This window comes from Abrus precatorius, unplaced genomic scaffold (genome assembly GCF_003935025.1).
Source record: "Abrus precatorius isolate BTA unplaced genomic scaffold, Abrus_2018 Scaffold9, whole genome shotgun sequence".
In the NCBI taxonomy this organism is placed as follows: Eukaryota; Viridiplantae; Streptophyta; class Magnoliopsida; order Fabales; family Fabaceae; genus Abrus; species Abrus precatorius.
This window is the reverse complement of record NW_020874439.1, coordinates 24,065,494-24,081,396: the sequence shown is the minus strand read 5'-3', so window position 1 is coordinate 24,081,396 and position 15,903 is coordinate 24,065,494. Positions and strand designations below refer to the sequence as shown.

The 15,903-nt window shown below is 29.4% G+C and overlaps 2 protein-coding genes across 9 annotated transcripts; one reads left to right on the top strand and one right to left on the bottom strand.

The window, feature by feature from the left end:
• Window positions 1–1,940: 1,940 nt before the first annotated feature.
• Window positions 1,941–7,845, top strand: LOC113849771 (CBL-interacting serine/threonine-protein kinase 9). Of its 5 annotated transcripts, none has more exons than XM_027479924.1 (15): window positions 1,941–2,348; window positions 2,524–2,586; window positions 3,280–3,351; window positions 3,557–3,664; window positions 3,813–3,887; window positions 4,025–4,078; window positions 4,172–4,297; window positions 4,375–4,464; window positions 4,640–4,762; window positions 5,177–5,284; window positions 5,493–5,609; window positions 5,752–5,808; window positions 6,240–6,314; window positions 6,506–6,577; window positions 7,061–7,586. In XM_027479924.1, exons 1-14 carry the CDS (start codon window positions 2,172–2,174, stop codon window positions 6,563–6,565), a joined length of 1,305 nt encoding a protein of 434 aa, XP_027335725.1. In that variant the 5' UTR covers window positions 1,941–2,171; the 3' UTR covers window positions 6,566–6,577; window positions 7,061–7,586. The 5 variants fall into 5 exon arrangements, with proteins under 5 accessions (XP_027335725.1, XP_027335728.1, XP_027335724.1 ...); XM_027479927.1 differs by having other exon boundaries at window positions 1,941–2,283; window positions 7,061–7,513; XM_027479923.1 differs by having other exon boundaries at window positions 6,240–6,395; window positions 7,061–7,286.
• Window positions 7,846–8,733: 888 nt separating this feature from the next.
• Window positions 8,734–14,629, bottom strand: LOC113849823 (heterogeneous nuclear ribonucleoprotein Q-like). 4 transcript variants are annotated; one of them, XM_027480011.1, is made up of 9 exons: window positions 14,424–14,629; window positions 13,171–13,588; window positions 12,947–13,063; window positions 12,706–12,846; window positions 12,431–12,607; window positions 10,830–11,034; window positions 10,406–10,587; window positions 10,194–10,279; window positions 8,734–10,099 (listed from the first exon to the last, which is right to left on the bottom strand). In XM_027480011.1, the coding sequence occupies exons 2-9, from the start codon at window positions 13,558–13,560 to the stop codon at window positions 9,970–9,972; spliced, it is 1,428 nt and encodes a 475-aa protein (XP_027335812.1). In that variant the 5' UTR covers window positions 13,561–13,588; window positions 14,424–14,629; the 3' UTR covers window positions 8,734–9,969. The 4 variants fall into 4 exon arrangements, with proteins under 4 accessions (XP_027335812.1, XP_027335813.1, XP_027335814.1 ...); XM_027480012.1 differs by having other exon boundaries at window positions 13,171–13,628; window positions 14,424–14,613; XM_027480013.1 differs by lacking the exon at window positions 14,424–14,629 and adding an exon at window positions 14,265–14,416 and having other exon boundaries at window positions 13,171–13,628.
• Window positions 14,630–15,903: the final 1,274 nt, after the last annotated feature.

The following is a 15,903-nucleotide window of genomic DNA, read 5'->3' as shown; positions in this document are numbered from 1 at the left end:
ATTTGTAGTTTACATTTATATTTTACTCTCTGTATAAGTGTTTCTTTTTTATGTTTTAGTCCTTTTTTATCTAACATTGCTAAAATATTTTTAATTAAAAAATTAATTTAAAAATATTTATTTGTATAAGGATTAAATTATAATTTTTATATATAAAAAATAATAATAAAGTACAAGACTAAATTTATTTAACTTATACTTTATTATTTGATACCTTTCAACCAACTTTTTGAATTAAGTTTATTATGTTCACAAATCTAATCATATAACTGAATAATGCATCTGTTATTGCAATTATTATTTTTTATATAAATATTTACTTATAATTGAGACTTTAATAGTAATAGATGTAAAAGAAAAGTTAAAATTTCCTACAATAAAAAGGACATTAGAAACAGGTTTTCCATTATTTTGAAGAGGGATTTAAACTATTTTGATAAGTAGTATTATTTAAAGTAAATATAATTGGAAAGTAAAATTTTTAATTAACACAAATCTAAAATTTGAAAGTTCTTTTTCTATAATTTATGTAAAATTAATTTATTATTATATTTAAACTCAAATTTGTATATCTTAAATTTTAAATTTGTTCTTTGTAAATTTTTTTTATCACAAACTAAAATTAATTTTTTATTTTGTTGAAATTCAAGTTTGTATGTTATATTAATTAAATAGTCTACATTCAAAAGAACTAATACAGATAAATAAAAAAAGAGATAAAAGTAATATGAAATTTCAATATTAAAAGAAAAATGTGAAAAATATATATCTACAACTGTAAAAGAGGTTAGAAAATACAAAAAAAATAAAATAAAATTCATAATACTGTTATGAGTTGAAAAATGCTTTGTCATTTATATATTATTAAAGTTTATTAAAATCTTAATTTGTAAGAATGGTCGATAGATAATCACTTTTCAAAAATAATTATAGAAAGTAATTAAGTATTAATTACTTTTTTAAGTTATCTTTAATAATTATTTATATTATCTCACTTGACTATTTTGAAAAATATAAAATGATATAGTAATTTAAATTAATACAAGTTGTCTTGAATATATTTTTTCGTTAAAATTTACTTGATAAAATAATATTTAAATTTGCATTTATTTTTCTCTTACTAGATGTGTTAAATAAATGGGGCATTTCAAAGATTAATAAGAAAAAAATATGTGCATAATTTATCATATCATATGATAAGATCTTTGGATTAAATTTTTAGACGCCTATAATTTTTTAATCATCAGCAAGGATTTATTTATTTTTAACGCGGCAGTAATAAATCAAAATAAAAATGCAAAGCAAAAAAGTTTAATTTATCACATTAAAAATTAATTAATTATTGACTTCATTTTTACTCGTTAACAAGTTGTTTCCAAAATTCTTTGAATTATTAGTAGTACAGTTTTTAAATATTTAATTATATATGTAAGTATAACATAATTAAATGACTAAATCAAATTTTCAATTCAATGCACCATGCATATAAGTTAGGAAGTCAAAAAACAAAAGTTTCTGACACAATAATTCATTTTTGGCATAAGTTATGCACATTGAGCATGAATTTAATATTAAAAAGAAAACCGAAATAAACATGATTATAACTAGATTAGAATCAAATCTGTTTTTCTAAGGTAGACAATTAAAACCAAAGTCAAAGAATATGGTCTAGTGAGGTTATCATAGTATTAATTAAGATTTCTTTTATATATATATATATATATATATATATATATATATATATCAGTAAAACACGGTAATTTTAATTTATACCATATGCAAGGACCTAGTTATGGTAAGATTAAAATATAAGAAAAGCAAGAATCCACAGGGAGATTCGCATGCAAAGCCACTAAAGTGAGAGAACACATGGTTTGTTTGGCATTTTTTGTATTTTTGTCTTCCTATGAAGCATTACAAGTGAGGGACCACAATTCCCACACGCTTCCAACACGCACTCAACATTTCTCTCTATCCATTCATCTCTTTTGATCTACCACTTTCATCATCATCATCAAATCTTATACATTCACACACAATTTGAAGCCCGTAAGAGAACAGTGTCAAAGAGAGAATTAATTAAGTTAAGCCCGTTTCGAAAGACCGCAGCTTTGGAAACTTTGTTTTGTCTTACGTTAATAGTGGTAAACAAAGGAACCGATCGAAGAATTATGAGCGCGAAGCCAGTGAGACCTCGTACACGTGTGGGAAAATACGAGCTGGGAAAAACCATTGGCGAGGGAAGCTTTGCTAAGGTCAAGTTCGCCAAGAACGTTGAGAATGGTAACCATGTTGCCATAAAAATCCTCGATCGTAATCACGTGCTTCGCCACAAGATGGTGGAACAGGCACGTTATGTGTTGATTTTATTCTTATTGAAAAAAAAGTTCAATTTGTTTTGTCTTTGTTTTCATTTGTATAGGTTTAGTGTTGATGAGTAATTACTTATAACTCAGCTTTTGTAGTTTGTGGTTGTTGTGCGTAGTGAAAAATATTGATTTTTTTTGGCGTTTGAAATGGCAGCTGAAGAAAGAGATTTCAGCGATGAAGATGATCAATCATCCAAACGTTGTCAAAATTTATGAGGTACCGCTCAGTTTTCTGAATTTTCTTTGAACATGCCAGCTAGAAGTTAAACTTAGTTCTTACAAGTTATATTTGCTAATGTTATAATTAATTTCAGATTCGATTAGAAGAGATTGTTATAGCTTTTTTCTAATAAAAAAATTAAAATAAGATCCTTCATATGACAAAGTTTTTGAGGGATCTTTGTTTCACGTGTCTTTTAAAAGCTAAAACAACCCAATGAAACTCAAGGATCAGATATGGTGGAGCACGTGATAATGTAGCATATTTTTGCCTGCGTAAGGAAAGAAAAGGTTAACCAACCTGATCGGTACCATGGTGTGAGTTCAATGCTAATTTAATTATATAATTTTCACTTTTCTACATATGATTTTCCCAAGCGTTATTTCTAATTTATTGGCTTCAATTTTCTGACGTCCATGGTCCTCTCTTCCAATGACAAAATAAAAGTCTCTTTCTTTGACAGTAACGTGTTATTATTTTCGAGATTTACTGATGTTATAAGAAAGTGAATCTTGACTAAAAACACCCACGCTAAAAAGAGACGAAGAAAATAAGTAAAAGGAGAAAATTATAAAAGTAATGCATTACAAGAAATTTAAAAGTAAGAACAAGTGAGTTTAACTCACCTTACAGATTGTATATATGTATGTATTTATTCAAGGTCATTAACTGTTCTCTGTTTACGCATAGGTGATGGCAAGCAAAACAAAGATTTACATTGTCCTAGAGTTGGTTAATGGAGGAGAATTATTTGACAAAATAGTAAGTGCTTAATTTATTTCATGTTTTATATATTTCTTCCTTCTATTTTCCTTCATTTGCATTTTTTTCTCTTGATGTATGTAGGAGGTTTTGGAATAATTAAAAGTTGTGTTTTACAATGACAATAACATTGATGTTTTGCTCTGATGTTGCATCTAAATGAGTAAATCTGAGTTACCCCATTGCTTCTTGATTTGATTTATAGGCTACAAATGGGAGACTTAAAGAGGATGAAGCAAGAAGTTATTTCCAACAACTAATCAATGCAGTTGATTACTGCCATAGTAGAGGCGTGTATCACCGAGATTTGAAGGTCTATCAATTACAATATTCTTCTTTTCTCCACTGTAATTTACTTTATAGATTGACAAGTGTGAGCAGACATCAACTCCCCCCCCCCTCCCCCTTTTTGAGTTAAATTAAGGATCAGACTCATATTCAATATTCAATGTACTTTGCAGCCAGAGAATCTTCTTCTGGACTCAAATGGTATTCTTAAAGTTTCAGATTTTGGATTGAGTACGTATGCACAACAGGTAAGATTATATATATAAGACTCTTTCATCTAATGAATTTGTCTTTTGAGTTCCATTTCAGCTATCTATAGTTTATGGGGTTTTTTTCATTTGCCAAAGCTGAGGACCTTGTTTAAATTCTTAATTATTTATTGCAGGAAGATGAACTCCTGCGAACTGCTTGTGGAACACCAAACTATGTTGCTCCTGAGGTACCTGCTTTGTGTCATAGTGACTCAGATGTGTAATACTAAATTTGTGCCTCAAAATGCGCTAAAAGTTATGTGGTGTGCCATTTGTGTCAGGTGCTTAATGATAGAGGTTATGTTGGTTCTACATCTGATATTTGGTCTTGTGGAGTCATTCTCTTTGTACTTATGGCTGGGTTCTTGCCCTTTGATGAGCCAAATCAACTAGCACTGTACAAAAAAGTAAGTAGTTTCATAATATAATCCATGAGAAGAATGAAAAAATGTTGCTTATGCCAAAATCTGAACATATGTTTCAGATTGGGAGGGCTGAATTCACATGTCCATCTTGGTTTTCTCCTGAGGCAAAGAAACTATTGAAGCGCATTCTTGATCCGAATCCTTTAACTGTGAGTTCTGAGTCCAAAGCTTTCTTACTTTTAAATGTATTATTTCCCTCCCTACTTGTGCCATTCTGATTCTGTTTGTCGTGATAATAATAATAATACTGTAATTACCCTTCAATATCTTACTGTTAGCATATACTTTTCTATATTAAAATTTAATATTGGCTTTTTTTGGCAGAGGATAAAAATTCCTGAGCTCTTAGAAGATGAATGGTTCAAAAAAGGATACAAACCAGCATCTTTTACAGAGGAAGAGGGTGTCAATGTAGATGATGTTGCTGCTGCTTTCAATGATTCTAAGGTGCTGTATTTTTCACAATATTTCTAATTTCTATCATTTTTCTTTCTAGTAACCACACATTTCGTTTCACAAATAACCGAGTCACAGGTGAAATTTTTACTTATTTATTCTGCTTAAAATATTTACTAATTGTATATTTTAGAAAGAATTTGAATCCTCTCCATTGAAAAATGAAATAAATGTGTTTCTCTTTTTAAGTAACATGATAGGACTAATGTTAGATAGAGGAAGACATAATTTTGATCAAATTATAGGACCTACTAATTAAATTTGATAAAATTGTGTCTTTTGTTCTTTAACATAAGCAAATCATATTACTTAACAACATGAAAAGATCCAAATCTAGATAGAAATACAAGAAAGTTTCAGAAGTTGTTTTCCATGTGAAATTTATTTGTCCTCTTTGATATGTAGGAAAATCTGGTGACAGAGAGAAAAGAGAAACCAGTGTCGATGAATGCCTTTGAGCTCATTTCTAGGTCACAAAGCTTCAATCTTGACAGTTTATTCGAGAAGCAGACAGTAAGTAAAGATTAGTTTATTCTTTCATAATGTTAAAAATGTTATGCATTATAAATGTTTTATTCATATTACAAGTCAAATTGAAAATTGTGAACTATTTGGTTCGTGAATCAATTTTTGATTGTTCTATGTTTAATTAGGAGCCTGATCTGAATTCGATTGATTTTCTGGGTAATTTGCTAACAAAATATTGATAATGATACCATAGGGAATTGTAAAGCGAGAAACACATTTTACGTCACAGCGCCCTGCGAATGAAATTATGTCAAAAATTGAGGAAACAGCCAAGCCTCTAGGCTTTAATGTTCACAAAAGAAATTATAAGGTAATACTATATCTGTGCACAATAATTACACACATTTGCCTAGAGCTATTTTTTGTGTAAACAATCTTTTGCAAAGAAGAAGAAAACACTTTACACTTCTAATGTTAGAGTGCTCGAACTTATCTACATTTAAGTTCTGTAGATGAAGTTGCAAGGTGATAAGAGCGGAAGGAAGGGTCACCTTTCAGTGGCTACAGAGGTAAACTTTTTGTGTGTGCCTAAGTAGCTTTAAGAGGGCAAGCATATATCTACTATTGATTTGAGTTTAAATATTTATTACATGTAATTAACTAATAAATTAAAATAAATATTCACTCTTTTACTTTATACGTCTCCTTTTAGGAGAATCAAATTTAAAAACTTGTGACATTAACAAAAGTTTTGTCCGAACAGATGACAAATTTTCACAATAATTATTTAATCAATTTTATGTACCAAAAAAGGTATTGTTTTGAAGCAAGGATTTAGCCGAATTGTAGAAGCTTGACTACTAATAAAATATAGCACATAATTTACTTCTTGTGGATGTAAATTGGAGGCCAAAAAAGTTCAATTTTTTGACAATTGAAATAGTGAAAAGAATTGAAATAGTTTCATTGATTTCTTGGGCTTGTTTGGCTATGGTTACAGGTTTTTGAAGTGGCTCCCTCCTTGCACATGGTGGAACTGCGAAAGACTGGGGGTGACACACTGGAGTTTCACAAGGCATGTCAACATATTTTAATGCTGACTTTGGTTTTTTGGGGAAAAAGAACAGAAGTCTATTCATTTTGGGGGCTCATTTTGGTCTCTTACTATGCTTCTTCCATTTTGAGGGAACAATGATATCATGCAAAATTGTCAATATCTCAGTTCTGTTGTTGATTTATGCTAACCTTATTTGTTGACTGATGCAGTTCTACAAAAACTTTTCATCGGGTTTGCAAGACATAGTGTGGCATTCGGAAGGAAAATAGTGAAGAATTAAGGTATTCCTTATTAGAATTTAAGTGTGGTTCAGCTGTGACTTTCATTTTAACTTTTTTCAAAATTGAGCTTGTATTTTAAGTTTGAACCTTTGTCACAAGTTTTTTTTTAATTATCTGAGTTGATTTTTTTTAAAAATAAATGACACATGTCAATTTTGTTCAACTCTTTCTGATTTTTTATTTGACTTACCTCAATTTTAAATCTTTCATTTATTTTTTGATGTGGACTTAAAAATTTTTGAGGCGAAATTGTATGAAGAGAGTGAACTTTAAACTCAAGTGACCCGTTTATCTAAACAAAGTTGGCTATTTACACTTACGATACTTTGCTTTATATATGTTGCTAATACACCCAAAAACTTTCATTATCTAATCCTCCCCGTGCTCTGTGTTTTTATGGCATTGAAGTTAAGCTATAGTTAGAGACTTATCAGGTTCATTTACTGGTTTTTCTGAGTAATTAATAAGTTTATTATGCTGCAGGTGTATAGCAATGCCACTTATTTTGGTTCGTGGAAGGCATTATGCTTAGCTAAAGCTGGAGCATATGTTAGTTGGGACTCTGGTTTAAAGTTGACAGGGAAAAAACTTTGATTCTACAAAATCGTTACTCAAAATATTTCATGAACTTGATTCAATGGCTCCAAATAACTATGAAAAAATGATAGTTGCCCAAATAAAGATGAGAACAATCTGTTTTTCTTATAATCAAAATCAAATCAGTAAATAGACTCGGAATATATATTTGAAATAACTAAAGTAATATAATTTCTTAAAACTTAAAGAAATCTTAGCCATCTCCAAAAACTACAGGCTGGATACGAATATACTTGACCTTTAGAATTTGTCGAATATTAATTATATGCTAGTATAAAGTGAAATAAGGCTCTATTTATACTAAGTAGTTCGTCACAGCAATGATTAATTCCATAATTTCGGATACGGATATATGGAAAATATCCGCCAAAATAAACAAATATCATTTGAAATGTAAAAATTGATATTTCCCAATGATTCTTTTTTTCTCACTTCTCCATTTTCAAATAACCAAATTATCAATTTATTATATGAACTAAATGTTTGGATTCACATTTGAGAAAACATGAATTCACGTTTACTGCTATTAGCTAACTTTAATTAGAACTGTTTTATTTTAAACAAGGTATTTAAATTTGAGTTGATAAGAAAATAAAAAATGAAAGTGTTAAAAATTTAAAATTTATTTTGTTGCATATTATGATTTTATCCATCTTGAAGTAAATTGAAAATACTATACTGAAAAACAAAACATTGTATGGAATAAGGAGATAAAGATCCACTTAAACAGATCGGTTTTTCTTACGATTAATATCGTTTAAAATGTGAAACATTATAAAACATTTAATTACTTATAAACTAAAGAAATATTATGGCGATATATTAGGAATAAAATTATTCTTACTCTTAAGAATTTAATATTAAAAAAAGCAAGTCATTAAATGAGAATCCAAAAAATTCTTATAGAATATTGCTATATCCTTCAAGTTTTTATAAAAATTAAACGAAAATAAAAAAAAATTACGACATCAAGAATCCAAAAGTGCTTCACATATTTTTTTACTAATTATGAGAATTATTTGTTAGAAAGATATTGACTTATACCTAAAAAGAGAAAGGAAAATAATTCTAGTTATTACTTGAACAAATATCTAAACATTTATGGATGGTTTAATGAACCAAAAAATATAAATATATATATATATATATATATATATATATATATATGATTATTTTATTTTATTTTACTTTCGATATGTTTATTAATTAAGAATAGTATCTTTTTATGTTGAGTTATAGGAGGTACTGTATTAAGTATCATAAAAATAAAATATTTTTTTTATTATATTCTTACTCATAAATTATACTTTTAATATTTTATTAAAAAATAACTATTTAAAAATATAATTTTTATATTTTTATAAAATGTTATATGGACATTTTTTTAATAAAAAATATTTTTAAAAATTATATATATTTTAAAATCTATAAATTTTTAAGAAAAAAAATGTTGTAAACAATTATTTTAATTTTTTTATAAAACATATTTTAAAATTTTTTATAATTTTTTTTATTTCCTAAAAATTTTCTAAACATTTAGAAATTTGTGAGGGCAAACTAAAAAGCTAAATTCATGTTTATAAGGATTATGAATATATCTAAGCTAAGAAAAAAATACATGTCCTCTTATATTTGTCTTAACTACTTAAAACAGAAATTGATAAATAAAAAAGTATTTTCACGCAGATTCCCTTTTGTCTTCAATATTTTAAAAAATATAAATTAAATTTAGCTTAATCATTTTTAATTGAAATAATCAAAATGTCATTTTTGTATAATCTTCTATCACACAAATTATTATATGGGTAAAGTCTTAAAAAGATTAGTACTTCATTAGTTTTGTGAAAAAAAAAGGATTATTATTCATACCCATAAATAATTGTAAAACTAAGAGTATTGCTGTAATACGTTCTATTAATTTTGAATTAGATGACTACTGATAAAATTATCTTAACCATTAATTTAGGTTAAATCTTGGGACATTTATTCTTTATATATATATATTGCAAGATGACTTACTGTTGCATGGTTTGGTGAATACGAAAAAAAAAAAAGTGAAATTGATTATTGATTCAAGATGAAGATGGTGATGTTATGAAGATGGCTAATACATGAAAATAAGGAGGAGCAAATTAAACTGATTTTTTATTTCAGAAACATAGAAATAAGGAAATTTTTTTGACATAATCATATTGCTATAGTATAAATAACATAAAACATTATCTTATAAATAATCATAGCACTATAGCATTTACATGACTAATTTATTAATCAACGCTTTATATTTTATTCAATGTTTTATTTTTATTATTTATTACTAATCATACTAATTATTTAAATTCATTACTTAGTTGAGTGTCGACATAGACAAACATTTGTCTTTTATAATGATAGTCACAAGTTGCCCCATTGGCAAAAGTATAGCAATAATTTTTCAAGTGCAATTAGGTGGCACTAGTATAGTAGCACTGCTACATCAAAAGCTCTCAAAATGCATAACAAAACAGTGAAATCAAATCAACATTACCACTGTTGTAAACTAAAAAAAAAAAAAGTCAAGAAGCATTACAAACTGAATTGATGGAGAATTCAGGATCCTGCTGAAACTATCTTTATCTTCTATTATTAATTTATCTTCTATTTCTCACTAGTCTTGGACAGGGAAGGAGAGGATTAGATTATGTTTCAATGTATCTAGCAAACAAATTACATGTCTATGGTCCTCAAACTCTTCCTTCTCATGAATAAAACAGTAAGTTGATATTGGAAAAGTCACATGTAGCTAATTTGTGCAACTAATAGGGTCGGTACCTTCTATTGCGATTGCCACTACCTCCTCCTCCTCCTCCTGGCCGACCACTTGGACCGTTGCTCCGATCATTTCTGTGCGGTTGAGAAGCTGACATCGGTACACCAGGCTGTTGACTGCAGAATGTCCTCAATACAAATATAAGTATTTATCATACTATATACAACAACAAAAAAAATGAAATGATGTGGGTGCCTCGTAACAACTTACAGGACATAGCCAATTTGACCATCACGTAATACCATTGGAACCATCTGCATTCCTGATGGCATTGGACCCCTACCATATATCACTGGCTGTTCATACAGAGATGAGAATCCATGAGATGCAAAGTCTAAACTTGTTTGAATGAAGAACCAATCAAGTCTAATAAATTAAGCACAGCAGCAAACAAATCTTATCTGTTGTAAATCACTAAATACCTGTTGAAAACCAGTAGCAACACCATATCCAGCCCCTAAAGAGTTGTAAAGATTTCCGCGAATGCCACCACCATAACCAGGATGTGGAATATGGTTTGGATGAAGTCCGGGATTGAAGGCATAACCTCCATCAGATCTTTTCTCAGTTTGAGGCTTGGCAAGAACAACCTCAAGCGCTTGGCCTAGAGTTCAAATCCATTACAGATATTTGAGTAAACATGATGAATGTTCAAACTTCAAAGATAAACATGTTTGAGATAAGGGTTTAATTATGATCCTACACAAAATTATTAATTGATAAGTTGGTTTCACCCCCTAGTTACACTTCTACAAGAATTTCTCTTAAACGCATAGAAAGAAAAACAGAAGACAGACTTCCAGGGAAAAAAGCCATTTTTAGCTCTATGTGGTGTTGAAGAAGTACCATCAATTTCATATTTCTCTGTGTCTTTTATAGCCTTTAATGCACTTGACCTCTCGGTATAATGAATGAAACCAAAATCACGCTTCCCTCCTGATTTGCTAGGTGGCATGACCACTTTTGTCACTTCTCCGTGATGACAAAATAGTTCCTTCAGTTGTTCAGTACTAGTATTCTCAGGTATGTTTTTCACATAAAGAGCTTTAACCTGAGAATATGCCCAAAAAATACTTAGTATGCAAAATATCAATTAAAATTAGTGGCAACACTAATTAACCATGGCTGAATGCAGTGTATACAGCTTTAAAAGCAAAACAAATGCATCATTGATATTTACAATGCAGCTTTATAACTAGTCCATCACTTGTTGTGGTTGAATCAGGATTCTGTTCATATAAACAGAGAGAAATAGACTTAAATATATGGTCCATATATGTAGTTCTGAATTCTGATTGATTCATTGTCAGCCATGGGGACTGTGGATAGCTGCTTTGTTTATTTTGTAGATGTTTCAGTGTTTAATTCTATTGCTAGAAGATAATGGGGAGAAAATATAGACTATGGAGATGACAAAGGAAAAATACTCCAATAATGAATAAGGGAGAAAAAGGAGGAAGGAAGGAGAAGCATGGATCACCAATTATAAGCATTCAATCACACTAAGGTAGTGTTTGGTAAACACGTGAGAACAAGAAAGGACACAACATATGGGTTCAATTCTATGTTTGGTGTATTTTAAAATAGAATAGAACAAGACAAAAATTAACAAAGAAGTCATTTCGGTTCCACTAAAAAAGGTGGAACCATAAGGGATAGACCAAAACTATTAATTTTTTAATGGCAAAAAAACCATTCTGATTTCATATCTCTCTTTCCGAGGGTCATAAGCCACCTCCCTCTTTCTCCACTGTATACAAAGCAGTCTCTCAATTGTGAACAGTTTTCTGATGTTTCAGTGGGCTTCACCTTCTTTTTAATTTGTTTTCCCTACCGATGGTCATTTGCGTTTCATTCGACAGTTGTCAATTAGTCTCAAAATTTGTTAGCATACTCCAATTTTTTTGTCAATTGCATTTCTTGATGATTGTTACAATTTGTTTCTAAAGTTTCACGGTTTCTAAAGTTGGTCAATTGTCAAATATGACTACTTATATAATAATCAACTTTTTGTGAACATCTCTTTTGAATAGACAGTTCTCCATGGAAAAGTTATTTTATTAAATATTTATTAATTTTTTAAGAAATAAAAAAATTAATAATTCATTAAATTTGTATATTATAATTACCATAAATTGACAATATAAAAATTAACAAAAGGATCTTATTCGATTCCATTTTTAATATTCAACCAAACATTGATAGGTATGTATGTAAGTGAAAACAATGTTTTGTTTTGTTTAATAAGCACCGAGCACAAAATAGGACATGCAATCCTATTTATATTTATAGATGCCAAACACAGTATTCAGCAATAATGTCCAGTCTCATTCTATTCTACTTTATTCCACCGTGTTCTATCCATGCACCAAACACTACCTTAAAGCCACTAGGTGATATCAATTTAAAACCACCAAACATCTTTCCACCATTGTTAAGAAAATTACCTGTGAAGAAGCAGAATGATCAGATGAATTCTTTGGTTCTGCCCATGTAACAGTTGGGGTATTACCATCCAGCTTAAAACTCACATTTAACATTTTTTGCCGTGAATAATCAGCACATGCATTATTGTAATACAATACAAATGCAAAGCCACGATTCCTACTTGGATTTTGGGGGTCCTGTAGTAATAAACAACAGAATGTTCACATAAAAGGCAGGTCTTACAACGTTTTAGCACAAGTTATAACATAGTAGCAAAGTTAGTTCAGGAGTGCACCTTTATGAGCTCAATGATTTCAACTCCAGGACCAACACCCTCAATGACTTTCCGAAACTCATCATCGGTCCAATTTTTTGGAACATTACCAATGAACAACCTTTGTTTTGACTCAGATAGGGAACACCTTAAAATTTTATTCTGACACCAAGAAAAACTTAACATTAATTAAAACTATTCATTAGCAGAGGATCAACAGTGGAAAATTACTCTCTGATATAATCAGAGTCACTGTGAATACCTTGAATTCCTTATTGTGAAACTCTTCAATGGCCTTTTGTGCCATCTTCTTTGTTTTGAAAGCCACAAAAGCATAACCCTTACCTTCTCCAGTGTCCCTATCTTTCATCAACCGCACCTGAAGAGTGAAAAAATAAATCAACTTTCATATGATTTAAATTTTTCTCTCCCCCCTGCCAAAGACAAAGTCTTCAATATCACAATGCAATACATAACAGTTCTAACCTCAAAAATATCACCTATTGGCTCACACAATTCCCTCAAATCATCTTCACATGCATCCCGAGGAAGTCCACCAATAAAGATTTCTGAACCGTGAGGAGGAAGGGCAAGAAGCTCATTATGTTTCTGCTTCTCTTCTTCATCCATGAAAAATGGTTTTTGTCCATCTTCTACAGACTCAGTGGCAATGTCACTTCTATCTGCTTCAGACAATTGATCTCTTCCATCAGCCACTACTACCGAGTCCTCATATCTGTGTCCTTCAACATTTTCATCGCTACTTTCATCCTCTCCATCATCATCGATACATTCTTCACCGTCATCATCCAATTCTTCCATGTAATTTTCCTCATCAAAGTCCACATGCTCATCAATTTCTACACCTTCTGACATGATTGACTCACGGCCTTGTCAATAACACCTGAAGGTTCACACAAAATCTCAAAGCGAATCTTAGGTGGCTGCATGATTGCCACACAAATACACATGGATAAGTACTAGTTTTTACTTATCGTAACAGGCTTCTAAGATAACTTCTTCTTGACTAAAATATACTTCATAAAAAAAAGGTAAAATTCCATTAAGACATGCTTCAGAAACAACCCAATAACCTCCCTAAATGCCAAATGGTCCTCAAGTGCTTAAATTGGAACTCTTTTCATAAGCAAGGGCAATGCCACAAACACACACACACACACAAACAATTTTCCAGTTTGTTTCACAGCTCTGAATTAGCTAAATATCAAAAACCATAGCTAAACTAATGGAATAAAACAGGAATGAGGGAAGGTTAGGCCCAAAAAAAAAAAAAAAGCATGCAAAAGAGCAGCTTGTAAAATAAAATTAAATAAAAAAATTCACTCTATAATTATCAAATGCGCAACAGAGGAATGTCAACACACACACACATCAGCCATATAAAAAAAATCCCACAAATATTTGCCTAGCATCTCAAAATGGCAAATGAAAAACAATGAGCAAATATTTTTTTTCTAAAGAAAGGCAAAAAGAAAAACAGCAGTGAAAACTTAAAATAAGCAAAGAAAAAAAAATCAGAGACAGGAGAAGGAAGAATGGAATAGGGGAAAGTGACATACCAAAAAGAAAGAGAGATCCTTTTGGGTATGTGGGATCAAATTGAGTTATGAGAATGGTGAGAATAGGAGGGTACAAGAGTTCCCTCCCAAACAGGAGGAAGAAGAAAGGAGATACAGGGAGTGATGGCATATTGTTGTGAAGAATAAAGAATTGCATACCATAGCATATATAAATGGGTGATTTTGATTTTGAGAAGTGCTTCTATGGTAGTTGGTAGAGTAGAAGAGAAGAGAGAGGAGTAAACAAGGGTTTCGTTTCCACTTTCCACTTTGCAAGCCCCTGATCCAGAGATTCCAGAATCGATACAGACACAGACAACGTCAAGCAAATGTCAGAGACAAGCCTGTCAAATACGACACGACACAACATTGCCACGTTTCGAACCTACTTTTATTAAGTCTACGGTAAAAAGTCAACAAAATTATGTTAAATTAATTATATTTTAATATAAATATTATAATTTATAACATTAAAATTAATTTATATTTAGATAAATTTAACGTTAATCTAAATAAATTTTAATTTTAATTTATTAAATATAAAAAATTATACTATTATTTAATTGTAAATAATTTATGAATAAAAATTTTAATTTTTTAGTAATTAATATAAAAATTATATCTATAATGTATTATACTTAATTTACAATATAAAAACTTTAAACTAACTATCCACCAAAGCTAAACTCGTTTGAGGAAGCTATAACTTCAATTTTCTTACGGACAAACTAACAATGTGCTTCTTCAATCGGTTTATTTATCTAGTTTAATCGAAAATTCTCACATTTGTCCAGTTAATTATAAGTGTGGTTTTCAAACTTTATGGAAATATTATTTTGGACAGATTGAGAAATTCAACCGTCTGAATCAATATATTCTTAAGTAATGAAATCAAGTCTTTGTTCCTTATATTAAATAAATTTATATTACATTAAAAAAACGTGTTTTTTTTATTATTAAGAAAACACATTATAAGTAAAATATTTATTGTTGTTGAATTTAAGATCAACTTACTTATATTAGGTAAAGATTGACTTTAGTAGTTAATAAAAAATAATATTTTTTTATTAAGGAAATATTTCCTCAGTAAGATCAAGAGAATTTTTTCTCATTGATAAGCTTTTGCGAATAAATTTAAGGAAATAAGTAAACTGTGCAAAATTTAAAATATACATGCATGTACTTATAATAAAAATACTAATTTTTTTATGAATATATATTTAATATACTTATTATTAGATAGATTTTATAAAGACTTTATAATTAAATAACAAGAATCTACTGTCAAATTATAAATGAAATCGACATAAAATTTACCCAATAATAACACAGAATGTCAAAAAATGTTAGTAACACGTCTCTCATAAGAATATTAATAATTTGACCGGTTGTAGCAAAAATAAGAATGAATTATACATTCTACCAAATTCAAGATTTACTTGCATAAATTTTGCTAATAATGCATCGCATTGGAAAACAAATTCTTATTTTAATTAAAGACAGATGGTATACATCAATTAAACGTGTTCAAGCAAGTAAATAACAGTGATTAAGCATGTAAAATATACCAATAAATATAATAACTTTTCATAAACTAACCTAAGTATCAATGGCAATTTTAATTTATAATTTGGTACCC

Bases quoted from the DNA above. Each gene is read 5' to 3' on its own strand.
- LOC113849771 (XM_027479923.1), top strand. From the start codon at position 2,172: ATGAGCGCGAAGCCAGTGAGACCTCGTACACGTGTGGGAAAATACGAG. The intron at 3,352-3,556 runs GTAAGTGCTTAA...TTTGATTTATAG, and splicing joins GAGAATTATTTGACAAAATA to GCTACAAATGGGAGACTTAA. The intron at 4,079-4,171 runs GTACCTGCTTTG...CATTTGTGTCAG, and splicing joins CAAACTATGTTGCTCCTGAG to GTGCTTAATGATAGAGGTTA.
- LOC113849823 (XM_027480011.1), bottom strand. From the start codon at position 13,560: ATGTCAGAAGGTGTAGAAATTGATGAGCATGTGGACTTTGATGAGGAA. The intron at 13,064-13,170 runs GTTAGAACTGTT...TTCACTCTTCAG, and splicing joins CAATAGGTGATATTTTTGAG to GTGCGGTTGATGAAAGATAG. The intron at 10,100-10,193 runs GTAAGTTGTTAC...GACATTCTGCAG, and splicing joins GGTCAAATTGGCTATGTCCT to TCAACAGCCTGGTGTACCGA.